This window comes from Megascapheus bottae, unplaced genomic scaffold (genome assembly GCF_031878675.1).
Source record: "Megascapheus bottae isolate mThoBot1 unplaced genomic scaffold, mThoBot2.hap1 HAP1_SCAFFOLD_154, whole genome shotgun sequence".
NCBI lineage: Eukaryota > Metazoa > Chordata > Mammalia > Rodentia > Geomyidae > Megascapheus > Megascapheus bottae.
Genome location: NW_028327569.1, coordinates 101,582 through 123,613, shown reverse-complemented (window position 1 = coordinate 123,613; position 22,032 = coordinate 101,582). Strand labels below are relative to the sequence as shown.

Below are 22,032 nucleotides of genomic sequence, written 5' to 3'. Positions count from 1 at the left end.
GGTTTTAAGCTTAATTTTATTTTCATTTAAGCTGAATACTTGGGTTTGGGGGCTAAACAACTCCCCCCTTAAAAAAAACAAAAAGGAGGCACATATTCCTACAGGAATTAATTTCTTAAGGGCTAAATTTTGCGTTCAAAATCAGATTGTAGTTTCTCATTTAGGGAAGGAGCCATCTTTCTTTGGAGTCTACCACAAATGCTATTCCTGTATTGGGCACTGAGTTAATGGTCAATGATTAGGTAGATACAGATTTTAGTTCTGAGACTGTTGGACACAGAAGCTGATCCTCGGTTTTTGATTTTTTTCCTTCAATGACAGTCTTATCAAGAAGCATATCTTTGTTGAGAATTGTCATTATGACCACTGCTTGTAATTTCATCTCCCATATATTTTCACATATTTTTAGGCCCGATGGGGCCAACAACTTATCCAACCAAGAGCCTGGCAGCCAGCCAGTGCTCCCAAGCCCGTCCACACATTGTGTCTGACTTCCTCTTTGGTCAGAGCTCATGTGATTTTCATGCTTTGGAGGATCTGGGCCCTTGTTAAATCTCTTGTGGGGAATTAGCCATGCTGAGCTATATTTTGTGTCTGCCCTCCCGGCTAGCAGGAGATTCTTGTTTTATTTCCACGTCATAACACTCCTTGAGATGATGTGAAGGTTCAGCTCAGGTTCATTTGGTATTCCTCTCTGAAATGCCATTGAGTTTTCCCAATGTGTGTTCTGAATGAACTAATAACAATCAAGAGAATCATTAGTATGCTGGGAAACATGAGGCATGGTGGTATAAAAAGAAAATGGGAGCCTGATTGCAGAGTTGTAAAGGAAGGTAGTGTGTGTATGTGTGTGTGTGTGTGTGTGTGTGTGTGTGTGTGTGAGAGAGAGAGAGAGAGAGAGAGAGAGAGAGAGAGAGAGAGAGAGAGAGAGAGAGAGAGAGAGGGAGAGAGTTGTCTTTCCATTTAAGCTCTGGGGAATTTTCATCTTTATTAAATTTCAAGCCAAGTGAGGGAAGTTGCTTCCTACCACAGTTTAAGAAATGGGCAGTTTAAGAAAGATGTTTCTTTGTATACTAATTACTAATTTCTGGTCCAATGCAAGTGATCTTGATTAGAAGAGCTACCATGAAGTATTAGGATGAGAACTGAACATGTTCACTGGTTCAAATTTTTAAAACGATTCTACAAAATAACAATGGTTACCCCCAGAGTATAGAGACTGTGAGAAGGTGAGGATTTTTGGCAGGTGTTAGAGCTGGCTTCCAGCCTTGCTCTGCTTCTTTCTTCCCCTTACCCATGGTGCCTGTTAACAATGCACACATGCTAGGTTTATTGACCTGAGAGTTCTTCTAACAACAATGGTTGTTATTAGTGCCCTTGCACTAACCAATTAGTGCGATGGTTTGAATCCAGGAAAATCCAACAGATTCATTCATATTCAAGTTTTCTTCCCTCCAGGGATCAGGGTAGGCTAGGAAACATTGTGGAGAAGGAGGACTCTGCTGAAAGCAGAAGTTGCTCACACTCAGCTCAGACGTTCTTATTGTTATCAGGATCCTAGCAATGCCTAGAAAATCAAAAGAGCATTTCGTTTTCTGTTGAATAGTGTTCTCCTTTCTATAGGGTTCACTGGACTCTTGATATCCTTTTCTGCGCTTTTAGCAGTCTTAGGGAGAGATCAGAAGAGCAGAAGTGTATATTTATCATTGCATGTGAACCTATTCTCTAGTAACAAAGACCATGTGTTGTGGAGCTTTTCTATTTGGAGTCAGTTTATCATTGCTATAAAATCCTTTCAAATGAGAACGGAGTAGATAGAAGCCCTGGGGAACTGTACAGGGAGTGCTGGGTTTGGATGGCTGGATGCCTGGTCTTGGTTTAGTCACTCAGAAGATTTGAAGTGAAACACTCGTGTTAGCATTTAATGTATCCCAGACTCCCTGAGTCTTCCCACCTGGTTCACCATTGAGCTCCATGGCTGCAAATCAAATGTGTGTGTTCTCTACTAGACATGTCATTTAAGTCAGAGAAAATTGGGCTCCATACGTAACTATTTTGGTGGTATCTAGGTTCATAATTTAAAAAATGCTCTTTGGGCAATAGTGAAAAAATGGGAATAATAAACAATGATTACTTTGTTTAGTTCATGTTTAAATTATTCTCATTCTATGATAAATTAATAATTTCAGGAGACTCTTCTTAAAAGGAAGACACATTCTGGAGTACAGGAAAATGAATACTTCTGCAGTTTTCACTCTTACTTCTTGGTGATAATGAACAGGAAAATACACATTTTATTATTTTGTATCCTGCTTGTAGTTGGAGGAAGTCTTCCTCCTGCAGAAAACCACCCAAACCATCTGCTCATCACTGAGTTTTAGATCTTGATGGGATATTCAGGATAAAAGTTAAAGCCAGACTCATTGAAAGCTATGGGATTTGGGTATGCAGTTAAAATGTCCAGCCTTTGGATCCTGGAATACCAGGATATTGCAGATTTTCTCTGACATATACACTGGATGTTTCTGAGTTGTTGGAAAGGTACCTTCTATAATTGCCTCTTAAATACCAACCATTCCCAGACTCGAGGTATGCTTTGCAATCTCACTGGAAGTTTCGGCAACATCTACAGATGCCTTCCCAATCAAACCTGTATTCCCTTCCTTCCCCTCCTTTCTCTTCCGACTTCCTTTCCTTCTTTCAGCCCTCCTTCCCTGTTTCTTTTCTTTCTTTCTTTTCTCCCTAGATGCTAGCTTGATCATATTAGACTTTTCTCCCAAGGAAACTTAGGTTTTCCAAATTCCAAATCTTTTGCTCCCTCCCTTCTACTGTCTTGTTTTGTCAAAGACAAGTCCCATCATCTGTACTGGAGGCTCAGAAAATATTCGTTTCAGTTCTCTGGAGAATTTGCCAGAGTGGGGTGATTTAAACAGAGATCTTTGCTTTAGGGAACAGTCATGCAGTCTGGGGAAACAGAAGATATGGAGTTGGTGTTTTGAGAATGTATTGACTATTTGGATGCAGTGTGTGGATGCAGTTCAGAGGTTGGAGGAGAGGAAGAAGAGGAAGACCAGGCCAATGGGGTTAGACCTTGAAAGTACAGCAAAGGTCTCTCTCTCTTTCTCTCTCTCTGTTTGTCTGTCTGTCTGTCTGTCTGTCTGTTTGTCTCTCTCTCTCTCTCTGTGTCTGTCTGTCTGCCTCTTGTCTCTCTCTCTTCTTCTCCCTCCGTCTTTTTATTTATTTTATTTTATTTTATTTTTTCCCCAGTCCTGGGCTTGAGCTCAGGGCCTGAGCACTGTCCTTGGACTTGCTCAAGGCTAGAGCTCTACCACTTGAGCCTCAGCACCACTTCTAGCTTTTTTTTTATGTATGTGGTACCGAGGAATTAAACCCAGGTCTTCATGCATGCTAGGCAAGCACTCTACCACTAGGCCAAACTCCTGGCCCCTTCCTCTTTTTATTTAAGCTGGAGAATGAAATGACTAGATTTTATTTTTAAGGTAGTTCTGAAATAATGTGGATTTTCAGGATGTGGAGAGACTGGGAGCTCATGTATTGCAGGTGAGAATAAAACCTGCTGCAGTTGCTGTGGTGAAGAGCTGGGCAGGTCTTCAGCAAGAGACAAGTGACCTCACAGCACAATACACAGCAGCAGTTCACTTTTAGTTATAGACCCAGCATCATTCAACGCAGGTGTTCCAGCAAGGATGTGACTAAAGATGCTCACAGCAGTTCTGTTTAAAATAGACAAAGCATAGAAATGATTCTAACATGCATCCACTATGAATGAAAATAAAGCCACTCTGCAGAGTGGATATCAGCTTGGCATAAACATGAATAAAATATGTATATATGGGGGCCGGGAGTTTGGCCTAGTGGTTAAAGTGCTTGCCTAGCATGCATGAAGACCCGAGTTCGATTCCTCGGTACCACATACATAGAAAAAAAAAAGCCGGAAGTGGTGCTGAGGCTCAAGTGGTACAGCTCTAGCCTTGAGAAAGTCCAAGGACAGTGCTCAGGCCCTGAGCTCAAGCCCAGGACTGGCAAAAATAAATAAATAAAATAAAAAAATTAAAAAAAATATGTATATATGCTACAACATGGATAAGCTTTGAGAACACGAGACTCTGGGGGTAGAAGAAAGATAGGCACCGAGTAGTAGTGCATGGAAAGCCTAGGCAGAAAAAGTTTAAGGCCAACGTTGATGAACAAAATGGTTAAATACTGTATAATTCAATTTATATGAGTGTTTAGAATAAGCAAGTTTGTATTACTAGTTTGCTACCATTTGGTAGCAATAAAAAAAGACTTAGTGGTAGCTACCAGATGTGGAAAATGGAGAGTTAATATTTAATGCATGTAGTATTTCCTTTTTGGGATGCTAAGGACAGGAAAGTTTTTTTTTTCCCAGTCCTGGTGCATGAACTCAGGGACTGAGCACTGTTCTTGGACTTTCTCAAGGCTAGAATTCTACCACTTGAGCCACAGCACCACTTCCAGTTTTTGTCTACGTATGTGGTACTGAGGAATTGAACCCAGGTTTTTGTGCACGCTAAGCAAACACTCTACCACTAGGCCAAACTTCTGGCACCAAGGACAGGAAACATTTCCTCACAGTTTGGGGATCTGGGAAGTTCAAAATCAAGGGGTTACCATCAGAGCTGTCTAGGGAAGGTTCTTCACTTTGGCTGCAGATGGATGCTTGTGTGTGCATGTGAATGTTTTCACTGTGTATGGGTTGGGATGAGAGAAAGAGTGAGCGAGAGAGCAAGCGAGAGAGAGCGAGAGAGAAAGAGAGATTACTCTCTTTTGATTCCTTTTTTTTTGCCAGTCCTGGGGCTTAGACTCAGAGTTGAGCAATGTCCTTGGATTTTCCTCAAGGCTAGCACTCTACTACTTGAGCCTCAGCACCACTTCTGGCCTTTTCCGTGTATGTGGTACCCAGGAATCGAACCCATGGCTTCATGCATGCTAGGCAAGCACTCTACCACTAGGCCACACTCCTGGGCCCCTGGTGATTTTTTTTTGTAAGGATGTTAATACCATTGAATCAATTCCAACCTTTGGACCCCATTTAACCTTAATTTATCCTTAATTATTTTTAACTTTTGTATCTGGGGAAGATAGGGCTGGGGCAAAGAGTACTAACAAGCTCAGATGATTTCCATCTTCTTGGATTATTGTCCTCCACAGAACTTTCAAATCTTATCTCCAGTGTTACTTTCTCTCTCCATAAACTATTTTCGCTTCTGTGACTATCCTCACTCTTACTCACCAGTGTGGTTAAAGTGCATCTTGGGGATACTTTTAGATAAAACAAATGTATTCTCGTAGTTTACTTCGTAGCAGAGAATACTATAACCACTACTAAGTGTCCTTTGTGGTAGAGATAGAGGCATGCATTCCCCATTCTCATCTTATTTCCCGTTGTTGCAATCTGCGAGCTCTAAAGACATTAAGTTTCTTAAAGGTTGGGTCAGTATCAATCTCTTCCCATTTCCCATATCAGATGAAACACATGACATACAATAGCGTATCCAATAAGTGTTGGCTGACTCGGTCAGGAATTTCAGTGTTCCTGCCTCATTATTCTCTGGAAAAAGAATCAGAGAACATAAGGAGGCCTCTACATAATCAACGGTTAACTTGCACGATGGATAGGATTTGACCAATAAATCACACTGTCTTACCACTAGCTGCCTCATCACTATGACAAAAATGCCGGAGCTCTGAAACCACTTAAGGAATGGAACGATTATTTTAGTGCCTGATTTCAGTCCATAGTCTTTAGCTGCGTTTGTTTTGGGCTCATTGTAAGGCAGACCCTCATGGTAGTGGGAGCAGGTAAGGCAGAAACTGATCATGGCAAACGGGAAGCAGATAGCGAGGAAGGCACTGAGGCCAGGTGTAACCTCAGTAAATGACCTACTTCCTTTAACTATGCTCTACCTCTCAATGTTTCTTGAATCATACCGAATAGTGCCTAGAGCTGAGGACCATGTGATCAGCATAGAAGCCTATGTGGAACATCTCATATTCAAACTCACAAACTTATAGAACACAGCGCATGTGCAACCTACGAACATATTCAACTGATAAACACACATGTTCAGCTTATGGAGGATGTCCCACCAAGCAGAGGGAATTCTTTCAGGCTTTGGATAAATGCACAATTCTGGAAGTCAAGTAGAGTCTGTAGACTTCTCTGATAGGTTTTTGACTTTGCACAGTCACTGAGTGACATCCTAAAGTGGATTGCATGAAGATCAAGGAGGTATATCATGTTTGTGTGCATTTTCAAGTCTTAAAATGGTGAATGTAGCAGTTGTTACCTGGGTTTTTGAAAACTAGAAAAACAGATGTAAATCATATATGTGTTTAGATGTAAAATGACTATCTACCAAACAGTCAAGCTTAGGGGGATTTTTTTTAAACCAATTGTTATTGAATTTTGCTGTCTGTATACACATTTGCATCTAGTTTTTGCCTGTCTCTAGGTACCTGCCCTCATTCCACAGTTGACTGGGCTCAGGTTGTGTAATAAATCATAGCTACTTTGTCAGCATGAGCACATGAATCTTTCAGTCTGTTTTTAAAAATTCTATATTCATGTCACAGATGACAAATCTCTTAAAAATTAAGCAGTACAATGATTTAAAAGCTATTTTGAGAAGTGCCAAAAGTCTGAAGAATATATTAGCTCATTATGTATTTCTTAAGATTGTGTGCCCCCTAGAAAAGATAAACAAAATGGTTTGAAAATTATGTTAGCCTATAAGTAAAATATAGGTAATAGGTTGGACTTTCCATGGAGACCTGATATTGAAAAGAAGCCAAATTAAAAGGGGGGAAATTTACAAGCATATGTGTCACAGAGGTGACTGTAATGAATGCCCACCATTCACCGTGTCCATAGCAATTTGCTCAGTGAAGATGTTCTCCTTTTTTTTTTTTAGGAAAATGCTGAAATTGTATCTTTCTTTGTCATGGATTGTTTATCCCTTGAACTACATATATATATAATAATGCAGAACTTCATTGGAATCAAGGTAAGTTTTAGCTAAATATCTTTTTTTTAAATAAAAGTGGCTTATTGGGGCCAGGAGTTTGGCCTAGTGGTAGAGTGCTTGCCTAGCATGCCTGAAGACTGGATTCCTTGGTATCATATAGCAAAAAGCTGGAAGTGGTGTTGTGGCTCAAGTGCTAGAGCTCTAGCCTTGAGAAAGCCCAAGGACAGTGCTCAGGCCCTGAGTTCAAAGCCCAGGACAGGCAAAAAAAAGTGGTTTGTTAGTTCCATGGTTGAGAATGGTCTTATTGAATGCAAGGATGAATGTTGTATAATTCTATTACATAGTCATAAAACTATTTTTATGAATGATTTAGTGAAATAGTGTTTGTGAAGATTAATAAATTTCTTTTGAAGGTAGATGAAAACGTTGTTGACATGATAGGTTGGAGGAAAACTTAGCTGGCATTCCTAGAATTGCAGGGATTTCAATTTCATGTTATAAAGCATTTTAAAATAGAGGACACAGGTTTCCTCTCTCCTCATGTTTTAATAGTAACTTGTCATCTAGCTCTGATGAGAAGGTTGGAGTAATACCAATGGGAACATTTCAAATCCATAATGTATCTGCTTCTTTCTGCTATTTTAATGGGACTTCAAATTAGAAATGAAATCACCAGTGAAAAATTGCTTAAGAGACTTTCGAGATCCTTACACCGTCCCATCTAAGACCCCTTGTGAAATGTATATTTAATTGGATGCTACAGTTTGAAATCAACTATCAGGAACCTGAACCTTCTTTTATGATTACTGCTAAGATTTTTGGCACATTCCATTAAGGTTTTGGTGGGTACTTTTGGGATTGGTACACATTTTACTTTTACTGAAGGACTGCTATGGTGTATCTTTGGGAATACAAAGAAGACATAAATAATAAATAATAATAAATAATGGAGCCAATTGCCCATCCAAACAACTCCAAATTTAGAATTTGTATATTCTTTCACCCCTTGGCATGAATAAAAAAGTATTTCTGATTATTTTTCTATATGTGTTCTTTCTTTGAAGTAAATATTCTTAATGAAAGAAAAAATATATTTTTTAACATGCTAGGCATGTATGAAGGACTTGTGATTTCACCAGACAGAAGTGGCAATGTAGATGAAAAATATTTACATAAGCGACCCATTATGAGGACAGCAGGCTTATGGGAAGAGAAAATCAGAGCCTGAATAAATATCCCAAGGTTAAGTACAAGGCAGAAGTTATTCTAAGTGTATCCCAGCAGTTTTCATTTCAGATCAGTCATGTCAATGCATTTCTAAGTCCTAAGGGCAGAAGTTATATTTTAGAAAAAGCAATTAGGAAGAATTATTTCATAAAAATATCTATGGAATTTCAGCAATACTGCCAGTTAAAATAGTGCCAGAAAACTAGTGGCTCTAAAGGCAACTTCCTGAGTCAACAACACCCTTAAAATGGCATACACACCTGTTGGGCATTAGTGGCCTTGGAACCTAAGAAGGTAGACATTAGTAGTGATATCATGGTGTCCAAGTGAGCACACTTGGCTTAGCCTTGTCCATTTTCCTAGGAACTATTATCAGGGTTGGTGACTTTAGTAAACATCAACAGGAATAATGGCAACTCCTTTGAGCACTGGTGGTTTTGACTTTATGAAGGTAAATTTTACGTATCAGCTTGACTGGGCCAGAGGTTGCCAAGGTAACTGATCATATACGATCTCTGTGTGTGTCTGTGAAGGTGTATCTGGAAGAGGGTAGTATTTAAACTGGTGGAGCAAATGAAGTGAGTGAACATCAGTGAGTCCATGTAGGGCCTAAATAGAACATAAAGTTGAAGGAACGGTGAATACACTTTGTGTGACTGTTTCTCCTGCTCTTGCCCTCTTGATTCTCAGACCTTCCAATCTAAACTGGGATCTATGCCAATGGTCCTTCATCTCTTGAGTCTTTAAGCTATGCTGCCAACTTTCCTGGGACTTCAGCTTACAGATGGAAGATAATGGAACTTCTCAGACTCCATAGATGTATGAGCCAATATCTTATCTATCTATCTACCTGTCTATCTACCTGTCTATCTATCTATCTATCTATCTATCTATCTATCTATCTATCTATTATCTGTCATCCACTTTTATACTTATATTTGTTAATAGATATATTAAAAGATGTATGATATACATTCTATTGGTTCTATTTCTTTGAAGAATTCTAAATAATACAGATTTAATCTAGATTCCTTAAAGGAGTCGGCCTATGTGAAAAAAAAAACCATTATAGAGCATGAGTGAGATACTCCTTGGGAGATTTAAAATTTTGGTTAGAGTTTAAGGAGAACTAGAGTTTCTACAGAATTGAGGAGCAGAGCCTGTGCTGTAGCCATTTGACTTTAATGGTGATCATTTTAAATATCAGGATATTCACATGTCATGTGAACTAGACAAAATTCAGCTGAAATTTTGAGCTGATGTTTTGAGATTGCAAGTGTTTTGAGGAAATCAATGAATAACTGAGAAAGACAGTTAGACATGCTTGTACTCTCAGCCCTTGGGAGGCACTGAGGTAGGAGGATCATAAGTTTTTTTATGAGGCGACTGGGGGAGCGGAGGGGAGGAGAGAGAGAAAATATTAATTGTAAAACATTCTTTTTTTCATTTTGTTTTAACCTTCTAGTGATCTTAAAAATGCTTAGTATATCCCTAAATTGCTTAGTATTTCCCAACTTAATTTATATTGCCTTTTTATTTCTCTTTAAAGTATAACAATTTTAATAATATCTTTCTTCTGGGTAGATTAAATAAGGATTTATAAAATGGTAATGAAATTTGGACATCTAGTAACATTTAGGTTATCCACAATTTTACCTTTCTTGTTAATCTTTTTCCTAAGTCTTTGAGCTTCTATCTGAAATTAGTTTCTTTTGGCCTAAAAATTATTCTTTTTTTCTTTTTTTTGCAGAATGAGTGTTGAGCTCAAGCCTTTAAAGAATATTTTAAGTAAACATTTCATTAACATTCTTTCCACAAATATGAAAATAATATAAATGAAACAATGTTATATAGATGTCTCACAATCCAGAGCCAATTAGATAGGTTTTTAAAATGTATACTGTGATAGTCACTGTGGAAATTGAGCATCATTACTTTCCATTCTACCCTTTACACCCCAATGTCTTAGCTCCATGTTGATCATTAGTTTTAAACTGCTCCTCTGAGTTTGGCACAAAGCTTCTCTGTTTGATTGATGGCTAAGAGCATTCTGGCAAAGAAAATGGAGCTGCTTGTTCCAGAAGGCATGGTTTGAATTGAAATGGTACGGAAGCCTGCCAGGATAGTAGGGGTCAGAGTGAATGTCTGCAACATTCATGCTCTATGAGCTCACCCTGTGTGGTGCAGGTAAAGTCTAGGCTCTGGACTGTGTGTTGGGGATCAAATACTGAAGTGTGAAGTCAGAAAGACCAAACTGTGTAATGAGTACATGGTCTTGGATTGTGGCACATGGCATCATATTCCCTGAAAACAACTAAACACATCATGGTCGTGGTTAGCCTGTCTTCTCAGAGAATTCTCTGCCTCTCTTCTACTAACAGTAAGAATAGAATGCTATTGCCATTGTAAATACTGAGTTTATGTTATATTAAATGAGTCACAGAACACTTGTTATGAATACAAAAGCTTTTTCCTATTTGATCATCTGATAAACTTCCTTGTGTTTGGCATTTTGGAATGGCAGATGAATATGAAACAAAAATGACATCCTCCACTTTTAGAGGCCAAGAAAGTGCTTTGTAAAATAACCAGAAGCTAATACAATTAAAGTATGAGAGGTTTCAAAAGGTAAAGGCAATTCTGAAAAAAAAATTAACATTGAAATAAAGAAGAACATGTGAATACTTTTATTTATTTATTTATTTATTTTTGCTCCAGTCCTGGGCTTGAGCTCAGGGCCTGAGCATTGTCCTTGGACTTTCTCAAGGCTAGAGCTCTACCACTTGAGCCTCAGCACCACTTCCAGCTTTTTTCTATGTATGTGGTACCGTGGAATCGAACCCGGGTCTTCGTGCATGCTAGGCAGGCACTCTACCACTAGGCCAAACTCCCGGCCTGAACATGTGAATACTTATAATCTTGAGGAAAAAATGTCTTTGCTGGCAGAGGAGGATTCTGCTCTATATTGTAAAACTGTATGGGTAACAATAATAACGAAAGGATTAAAGGTAAATAAAGAGGCAATGGAAATGTGAGCAAAAATTAGAATGAATGAGGACTGAGTAGTGAGATCATTTTTAACACTTTTTAGGGTCATTAGAAGAAAATATTGGGTAATAGCTTGGGTAGACTGATTTGAAAGAGGCTTTTAATAAGAGTCTTTGGGCTACAATTCATTCACTTAGGTATCAAAGATTTAAGTGTTAGATGTTGGACTAGACATTGGAGGTCAACAAGGGATATGGATTCCTTATTCCAAGAAATCCATATTAACATGCAGAGAGAGGCACATAAGCAGTCTACTGCTTAAAATAGTTCTAAAAGTTGGCTTACACTTATAATCTTAGGTACTCAGAAGCTGAGATTTGAGGATCATGGTTCAAAGACAGCCCAGGCAGAAAAGTCCATGAGACTCTTATCTCAAATCAAGTACTCAAAAAAGGTGCAAGTGGTGCTATGGGCTTAAGTGGCAGAGTGCTAGCCTTGACCAAAAGAGGAGCAGGACAGGGGTCAGGCTTTGACTTCAAGCCCAAGGACTGGCACCAAAATAAAAGAAATACTAAATACATAAATAAATATCTCTAAAATGAGATCTGCAATGAGCACCTTGAAAACAAAGTTTAATTTAAACAAAGGATGTATCTTTGCCTAGACTGGGGTCCAGGGGTAAAGTATCTCGAAGAAGTACATATCTTTAAGCAGACAGGGCTTATAAAAAACCTTGTAGAAGCTGTGGTAGAACGATCCAAATATGACAACAGAGTAAATGCTTTAACACAAGCCATAGTTGATGTTGACAATCAAGTGTACAGCCAAAAGATCTTGAAAATGCAGCAAAGCATAGTTGTGTGAAAGACCTAGGTTATGATCTGCTGAAGAGCCATACAGAGCTTGGTGTCTCCAATTAGAAACTGCTGGCCCTGTAGGCAAAGATGAGTCCTTCGAGTCACTGCAAGTTACAGCTTGCTTTGTGGGAAAGCAAATTCCCACTCACAGAGACAGCATTCTTTTTCATTTTCTTTGCTGTTCTTCTATTATTTGGGGAACTTTCTTTGCCTCTTAACCTGAATTGTACTCTTTTTCTTCTATCCCTTAGTACCTCTATTTTCCAAGAGAATCTTTTTCATCTTTCAAGTATTATTTCTCTAATGCTTTATGGAATTTCTCTTTCCTTTAGGTAAATATTACTCTTTGGTATATAGTACTTGTTTGACATTTATAATGTTTGGTTATTTCCATGCAGAACTGCTGTTCTAATTGACTCCTTCTTCAAAGACGGGGCTATATTTTATTTACACAAAGTACAACAACTGAGCTTACTCTTGACCAGGAATCCTTGTTTATTTGCTATGAGATATTAAGAAACATGCAAATTCATCTTTATTCCATGCTCTTCATTTATCAGTAAGGATAAATGATATTTACCTAATAATGTGAATAAAGGGTGGTAGCAATGGAGGCATGTGGATGTGAAATAGATTAAAGTATGCTGTGTGATATGTGGAAATACATTATGAAAACACCCTCAAATTACAAATGTATGTTAACAAAATAAAAAATAAAGCTACTGATTAAAATTACTGAAAAAATTAGTTAAGATCATACATGTAAAGCATATGTAATAGTTATAAGTTCATAGAAACTCAATAGTTTTTCTTTTTAAAAAAAATTATTGTAACATATAGAGGTTACAGTTACATTTGCCAGATAGTAGGTACATTACTTCTCACCTATTGATACCCTTTCTCATGTTTTTGTCCCCATCTTCCTCCACCCCCTCCCAATCATCTTGTTTCCCCCCTTCCCTTTCCTATTTCAAATAGTCAAATAAACAACATACAATATATCAGGTAACAAAGTCAGATACAGTAAAAATATGAGATTAACTCAAGGACAACAAAAGAGAAGAGAAATAACATAGTACTTTAAGAACAACAATCACACAAGGTAAATGATTGTTTTTCTTTTCTTGCATTTTTCTGCTGTTTAATAAACGTTATTTGAATTTAACAAATATTAAAGCTTTATGAGTGCTTATCACATCTTGGTAATATTTCTGAGCTCTGCAGTTGTACACAAACTCATTTAATACTTTCCACAAGGAAAGTATCATTAATATTTTGAATATAGGAAAACAGCTCTACAAAATGTGAATGAAGTACTTCTCGAGGAAACCCAGATGAGGTTAGAGGTAAGATTTAAATCCAATTAGATGGAACTCAGGGCCGAGGCACTGTCCCTGAGGTTTTACACTCAAGGCTAGTGCTAGAGCCACAGTATCACTTCTGTTTACCAGGTGGTTAACTGGAGATGAGTCTCATAGAGTTTCCTGCTAGGGTTGCCTTTGAAATGTGGTCCTTAGATCTCAACCTCCTGAGTAGCTAGGATTACAGGCGTGAGCCTGTAATTTCAAGGGCATCTGAGGTGTTCTTAAAAAGAAAAGAGTCAATTATGGGGCCAGGAGTTTGGCCTAGTGGTATAGTGCTTGCCTAGCATGCACAAAGACCTGGGTTTGATTTTTCTGTACTACATACATAGAAAAAAGCCAGAAGTGGTGCTGTGGCTCAAGTGGTAGAGTTCTAGGACTGAGGAAGTCCAAGGACAGTGCTCAGGCCCTGAGCTCAAGTCCAAGCACTGGCAAAAAAAAAATAGAGCCAATTATGTTTTGGGAACTCATCCACTAATCTGGACATCCATTCATATTTGTCTCTAAGTTGACTAAGTAACAAATTCGTCAGAGTCCTACTCAGAATTTGATTGTTGTTCCACTGAGGTAGCTGCTATAGTCACAATGACTATCACCATCACTGTGACCAAGTGGCATTTACTGGACTGGTATGTGGCCAATATCCCAAGTCCTGCTGCAGCTCCAATTCTGCATCTGAGACTCTGAGAGTCAGTCTAATCTGCACATGGTGACACAGCCAGCCAGGGCTCTGTGACTCAGATCCTATTTGGGGAAACAAGTCCAACCTAATGAGAGAGAATGATGAAGTTCTGTCATGGCTTATCTAGGGAGGAAAGAAGGAAAGCTCTGTTATCAACACTCTCTGGAGTAGTTTTTAAGATAATACCATTCTTGGATACCATATCTTGGAAAAGAAAACCTTTTCTTTCTCCTGACCTAAGAAATAAGCATTTCTAGACACAGAGAAAAAAAGTACACTATAAAATTCTTTTTTTTAATTATTTGTGATTTCAATGCTAGCTCTGAGTTGTATAAAGGAAGAAGTATCTGACTTAAAACAATAGTGACTTGAAAGTCAGACATTTTCTTTTAAGGTAAGTAAGAAAAGCTAAATCATTTCATCTTCAAAAATGTTGTTTTGGAAAGTATTTTATTTATTTATTTTTTTATCTTTCTTTTTTTATTGTAATTAGTAAAAGGGTTACATGATATTTGCCAGATAGAAGGTGCATTAATTCACATACATTGATACCCTTTCACATGTCTTGGTACCCATTTCCCTCCCCCCCCACACCCCCCACCCGTCTTGGTTTTGGAAAGTATTTTTTTACCATGAAATTTACTTTAAAATTAAGCAACAGAACTGAAGTAATGTTCTCTTTTTGCCTAGGTTAAAATGGAAGTTTTCTTTTTTTCAGTTTGTAGGGAAATCAGAAGATGAAGTTCTTTGAAAGAAATGAAACATTGTGTAAATATTTTCTTAGGCGGGGCATGCACAGGCAATATTAATTACAAGTGCTGAAATGGTATAACCTATGACATGTAATTTTGGTTGTGTTTTAGTACATTGATTGATGGTATCCAATTTCCTCTTACTTTATTTAAATTGATCTTGTGGTTCTTGTGCAAAAAAAAAAAGATCAAAATTGAACAAATGTGGTAAGTCAGACCAGTGTGCACAAACTATACATTCTTTTGAAAGTAGAAAGGAAAGGCATCCCTCACCCCACTCTCTGCACCCACTTTGCCCACTAAGCACAGCTTGTACTTATGAATAAGTCAAATCAAGAATAAAATCATGGTCAGGGAGTTTGGCCTAGTGATAGAGTGTTTGCCTAGCATGCAGAAGATCAGGGTTCGATTCCTTGGTACAACTACGTAAGTAAAAGCCAGAAACGTTGCTGAAGCTCAAGTGGTAGAGCTCTAGCCTTGAGAAAGCCCGGACAGTGCTCAGGCCTTGAGCTCAAGCCCAGGACTGGCAAAAAAAAAAGAATAAAATCATAAACTTCTAATAAGCAATGCTGAATGTTTATTATATTATTATTATTATCTTTAAGCAATTGTACAATGGATTTACCAGTTTGTGAATACATGACCCACCAGTTTGTGGGTCATGGGGCTTGAACTCTGGGCCTCGGTGTTGTCTCTGAGCTCTTCAGCTCAAGGCAGCCACCTTACCCCTTGAGCCACAGTACCACTTCCGGTTTTCTGGTGGTTAATTGGAGGTAAGAATCTCACAGACTTTAGTGCCTGGACTGGCTTTGCCCTGTGATCCTCAGATCTCAGCCTCCTGAGTAGCAGGGATTACACTGAGTTCTTGACTAAATTCTTCCTCTCTTTATATGTCTATCCCTTTCTACTTGGTCCCACCCCTTTTGAGTACCCACTTCCTCATGTTTATTGCAGCACTACTCACTATAGCCAAGACTTGAAATCAGCCCAGATGCCCCTCAATGGATAAATGAATCAAAATAATGTAAAATACTATATATAAATATACATATATATGGACTTTTAGTATCCATTAGAAGATATTATGCAATTTATAAAAAATATGTAGAGAGACCTATAAAAAATCATGTGAAGTAAAGTCCTAACTAGGAAGACAAAGGATTCATGTTTTTCCTTAAATATGGAAGCAAGATTTAGCTTATAAACTGAAAAGTAAATATATTATATGGTATGTATGTGCGTACAAATGCTATTAACTGAATATTGTGTTTGACTTTTCACTTAGAAAAGGTTTCAAAGGGTAATCAGTATGGATGGGACAGACAGGAATGACTTTGTTTTTCTCTCCTAGTCAGTGTCTCCTTGGTATCTTGCCTTTCCTTTTGGTATTAATGTGCTGTCACAATCAGTTAGATAGAGAAATCCCCTTGCCTTGGTAATTTGGTGACAAGCTCTGCTGTTATTGTTTGCACAAGGGGGCCTTAAGACTATTCCTAAGGAACTCAGTCTCTACAGAAAGGCCCTCACCCATCCAGCTTTCCTTCTTCTGCCTCTTCCTTTCAACCTAAAGGCTGCCAAGACATAAGTAGAGAAGCCACCTCTGCTTCTGTTTCACTGGCATGTACACTGGCTTGTAAGCAAAGTCTTCAGCACAGCAAGTAGACTGTCACTGTTCGTGGAGAGGATGGAGTCTGATCCTGTAGAGGTTGGCACTTATGGTTCTGTGAGGCTAAAGTAGGCATCTTCAGGCCTCTCAGCTCCCAGGATCCCTGTTTGCCTCCTTGTGATAGCCGGGAGGATGAGTGGATTTTCTACTACCAGTGCTTCCTCATGCTCATGATCAGCCATGAATGTTCCACACTAAATTCTCTGAGATGCAAACATTTCTAGGTGACATAGCCTTGGCATATCCAAGTGGCACTATTACGCTAGTATGTAGACTGTCACAAAGTGGCAGGGAAGTGGAGTATCAGCTACAGTGTCATTATTACCCCAAGACTGATGATTTCCTTCAGTACCTAGACCCTGTGGAGTTGTCCAAATCTGCCCTCCATATGTCTTTCCCTGCCATTATGGAAAATGTATCTATTATCCTGTGTTTGTGGGTTTAACATAGCTTTATTCTGGATCACCAGCCATAGTTTGAATTGCTCATAGAGCTAGGCCCTTCATTTCTCTTTCTATTTTGTCTGTTGTGGGTCTTGAACTCAGGGCCTGGGTTATGTCACCACTAGAGCTACAACACTACTGCCAGTTTTTGAGTGGTTAATTAGAGTCTCACAGAGACTTTCCTGCCCAGTCTGGCTTCAAACTGTGATCCTCACATTTCAGCCCCCTGAGTAGCTCGGGTTATCGGCATGAGCCACCAGCACCCGGCTATAATTTATTTCCTTCTAGGTCCTCTGCCTCTTTGTAAATTTATGGTCACACAATGAACATGGGAGGGGGCGGGGAAAGTAGCACTGGGTACCTTCAATGGATGAGAAGCAGATGAATATGCTCTAGTGGTCATGAAGCCTATCTCCTCAACCAAGGTCCAGCCAAAATGTTGCCATGGCTTACATTCTAAGATAACACATTTGAGTCACACCTGCCTGGTGATTGACTACTACATATGGCACAATTTACTTGCAGGTAATGATTCTACTCCAAAGTAGGTAATTATTTCTGTTCTCAAAAATTTTCTGATTGGGTTCCATTTAGTTCTCCTTCTGAAGTGAAAAAGTTCTGTAATTATGAGACTTCATCAAGTGGTGTGATACTAATGGGATTCCCTCCAAATCATGACCATAATTGCTGGGTTTGATCTCTTACCCAGCCTTGGGGATGTGACATTTTTTCTTAGAGCATTCACCCATTATCATCTTAGGCATAGACCTGCTGCTCTGAAAATAAAATCCAAGTTTGTGGATCACAGCAGCATCTTTTACAATGCTTTCATCCTTCAGTAGCTGTCCACAGAGGTTTCAGTGCACCATGTCAGTTTGTGAGTACAACACATCTCTACATTAGCATCTTGTTCAGTATTTCTGAGATGGACCTCTCTGATTCTGAGCTTTCATGGGTGAGCACATCCATGCCTTGTATCGGGAAGGAGGGCTGGGCAGAGCCTGTGCCTCAGTATTAGAGGCAGGGTGCAAATGACATCATGTGAAAACTAGAGAGGAGCTAACTGAGAAAGCTACCAACTATGTTAGGAAGGAAAATAAGGCTTAGTAAACCTGTCTAGTAGTAGATTCTTCTTGGTGGGGTTTCTGCTAGGTGGCTAAACTAGGGCATTTTGGGAAAAAAGTAGCACATTTGAAACCAAGAAGGAGGCTAGCCAGGAAAGAACATTAGCACAAATACAATGACGAGGGAAATAGACTCTCCAGTGCTGTCTGTCTCACAACCCACCCTGGTAGAGGAACTAGCAAGGGAGTGCTGTGTAGGAGACAACTGAGAGAGTTTGCTCTGCTTTGGGAAAGAAAGTCAAATTTGGAATAAGAACAGAGTGTTGACCAAGTTGACCAAATATGAACACTCACTCCTAATTTATTAACTGATACTTTATAGTCAGTTTCCTCGAGGAACAGTTTGGGTGCAGTGAAAAGCATCCAGAGTATACAACTCTTCTTACTTAGAAGTGTACAGTCAGCTGTGCGTTGACAGTGTACATACAGGAAATCACTACTATAATAAAGATAAATAAAATTTATTGTTTGGAATGGAATGAAGTCATCATCCAATGATGTGCATCAAACATGTGCTTCCTATGGCTTTAATTAAAATGAGCATATCTTGTCATACAAAGATACTAATCAAAATGAGAAAGGATATTTCTGTTGACCCGAACATGTCTCTCTGCCCCTTGAAGTATTTTTCTTTCTTTTTTTAAAATCCCTGATCTCAGGTAATCATAGACCTGCTTTCTGTCACTGTACATTTTTCTACAAACAGCATCATGTTGTATGGGCTGCTTGGTGTGTGGTTTCTTTCATTCAGCATATTGATTTTGAGAGTCACCCTCATGGTGGCATATCAATTACTTTCTATCCCTATCATCCCATCACTTTCTATTCTCCAAGTAATATTCTATCTACCATATAGATATAATACCATTTATTTATCAATGGATAATATTTGAGTTTTTACATTTTTCATTATTATAAATAAGGCTGCTCTGCACATTCATGTGCAAGTTTTCATGTGGACTTGTATTTCTCTTAAAATCCTAGGAATGGAATGATTGCATCCTATAGAAAGAATATGCCTCCATTTGAGAGACTGAGGCATAGATTGATTTTTTTATTGGTCTTGAGGCTTGAATTCAGGACCTGGGCACTATCTCCGAGCAATTTTGCTCAAGGCTAGCATTCTACCACTTTGGGCCACAGGGCTCAAAATTTTCTGGTGGTTATATGGAGATAAGACTCTCAAAGATTTTCCTGCCCAGGCTGGCTTTGAGCAACAATCTTCAGATCTCAGCCTCCTGAGTAGCTATGATTATAGGCATGAACCACAAGTACTTAGCTTAGATTGACTTTTTATAAGTGGTTGTGACCTTTTGCACTTTGCATTGTGTGAAAATTCCTGTTGCTTCTTATCCTGGCTGTCTTCAAGTGCAAATTTATGATGGAAGTTTTTATAGTTGTGCATATAACAAATAATCCTGAAGAATATTTGAGTTACATGACTGAAGTTTTTGCATCTCTCTTTTCCTTTTCCTTTCTTATGTTACATTAGATCAGTTGCTTAGGAAAGAAGATTACTATTCTTTGACTTACTCTGGGACTTACCCTGTAGCTGAGATTACCACCACCACCACCACCACCACCATCACCATTTTATCCTGACAAAAACACTGTTAAATATCAAGAACTGAACTTGTTAAATACGTTATAACTAAAGAAGAATAAAGCAGTGCAGGAGAGGAACTAGGTTAGAATGTGGCAGTTCTAATTGCGAATGTTCCCATTATTTTCCCCAACCATAGCGTCACTGACAGATTGAAAAGGCTGGCAGCTGACTTAAGCCACACTGCCTTTGCTAACCTCTAGGATTCAATCCTTCAGTTTTTCATTTTCTATTGTTACTCGTGGGCCCAAGGAAGAATTCAGTATTCTTCAGCAAAAGGAGCCAGAAGGTCATAAGAGAAAGCAGTAAGTTGTGGAAAATTCCCTATTTTGGCATTAAAGTCTTGTTACTAATCAGTTTCCCTGGGCCCTACTGTTATCAATACACAAAACTTCTGGAATATAGTAAACCATAATTTCTTGGGTGCATAGGAAGACACCGGCGGGACAGGGACTGACGTACCAGTGGGCCGTGGTGAGTACACAAAGAGCTGGTGTTGAGGAAGGTGTAAGGATCCAGTAGTACTTGTTTAAAAGTGAAGGAAGGAGAGAGAGCAAGAGTGAGAGTGAGAGTAAGACAGAGACAGAGAGAGAGACACAGAGAGACAGAGATGATGACCAAAGCAATAAACAATATAAAAATAATGTGGCCATAGTTTTAAAAATAAAAAGTAGAAGAGGCCTGGCACTGGTGACTCACTCCTGTAATCTTAGCTGCTCAGGAGGCTGAAATATGAGGATTGCAATTCAAAGCCAGCCAGGACTGAAAAGTCTGTGAGACGCTTATCACCAATTTAACCATCGAAAAGCCAGATACAGGGCTGCAGGTCAAGTGGTAGACTACTATCCTCAAGAAAAGAAAAAAGAAAAGTAGAAGATAGTAACTGGTATACTTTTGTTTTTAAACAGGTGAATTCTTTTTATCAGGATACAGGCAGTGTGGGGTCCATGTTAACGGTGTAACTAATACAGGTGTCCTTGTCACCCAGATCACAAATGCTATCTAGGGCGTTTTAAGGATTTTATGTGTACAGATAGTACAGAAATGGGATGGTAATATGTCATGTTTCTCCACTTTAGAATTACCATCCTTGGATTAACTGGTATAGTTTTGACCTCAATGTCCTTTATATCCCATGCAGGAATGCCTCAGTTTCTAGTTTGGCTCCTTTATGAGATGGTTTTGTTCATAAAAATTCTCATCCTTCTTAGTTTTGAAAAATATTAACAGTTCTGAACAATCTCTTGTCATACATGTACAAGAAATCCATGGGTAAATAGATTAAAAAATGATTGTGGAGGCCTTTTACTTCTGTCCTTCTGATGGTTAGTTGACTTTGCTACTTGTACACACTTAAAGGACAAAGATCAAGGCTTACCTAATGTTTATTCTCCATTACCCTCAGTTAAGACCCCATGCTGTCTTATTTACCAGATAATTGTCCCTAAACACTTGAGGATTCGCCACGATTTTTCTCATGTAAACCCTAAGATGAATTTTGTCCCCAAGATGCCTGAGGTTTCCATGCCTACCGGTTCCGTTTCCCCAACTGGCTGTTCTCAGGCTGACAGGAGGGAACTGACTCCAGAAACATTTTAACTTCTTAGAAGATTAAAGGGCCCATAACACTCCCACAGACCCTCTGGAGTGTTCTTTGTTAAGGTCAGCTTCATGTGCTCTTTCCAACAATGCGATGATTTTTCTGGAGTTTTCTATCTGAGCTGTAAGAGCCATCAGAAGTTGTTCTGCAGCTGCCAACACAAAGGCTCATTTCCTTATCATCCCTTAATCCCATTCACTCTGATCTCTGGGTGCTTTTAAAGGGTGAGTTTTGGTTTCTAGAACTTTACCCTTCTGATGAATGTGGAATCTTTTGAATGTTCTTGACAATGCTTTCTTCATGGTGCTTGATGCTCAAGACTAAAAATAGAAGGATGAAGCCTGGAGCATTCTCTAAGGAAATAAAATTGAATAACGGAACTAGATTATTCTTAGTTTATCTTGCAGATAGGCGTATGACCAGACGTCTCCGATGGCAATGAGATCATTTCTAGTCGCCTTTTAATCTGTCGGCTTCTGAAAGTTTCTTGAGAGAGTTTTTTTTTCTTTCCTTTCCCAAAGCCAGAGCATTTTTTTTTCTTTCCCAAAGCCAGCAGTATTGAAACTCTGAAAACTGGATTGTCATTTTGACATTTACAAGTAACTTTGTATGGTTCATTTCCCATTCTCATTTCAGGGTTTTATATTTGGGGGAGGGGAGCTCTACTGTTTCAAAGTGGTTGCTAAGAAAGAATCTTCTCTGTTTATAGGCTCTTAACA

General features: G+C 38.8%; 1 protein-coding gene across 1 annotated transcript in view; it reads right to left on the bottom strand.

The window, feature by feature from the left end:
• Nucleotides 1-3,698: 3,698 nt before the first annotated feature.
• LOC150039630 (long-chain-fatty-acid--CoA ligase 1-like) overlaps nt 3,699-22,032 on the bottom strand; it is a 39,900-nt gene continuing 21,566 nt past the window's right edge. The window contains exon 7 of the mRNA XM_090327720.1: nt 3,699-3,734. Coding sequence (XP_090183846.1) covers nt 3,714-3,734 — 21 coding nt within the window. The 3' untranslated portion in view covers nt 3,699-3,713. The remainder of the gene's footprint in view (nt 3,735-22,032) is intronic.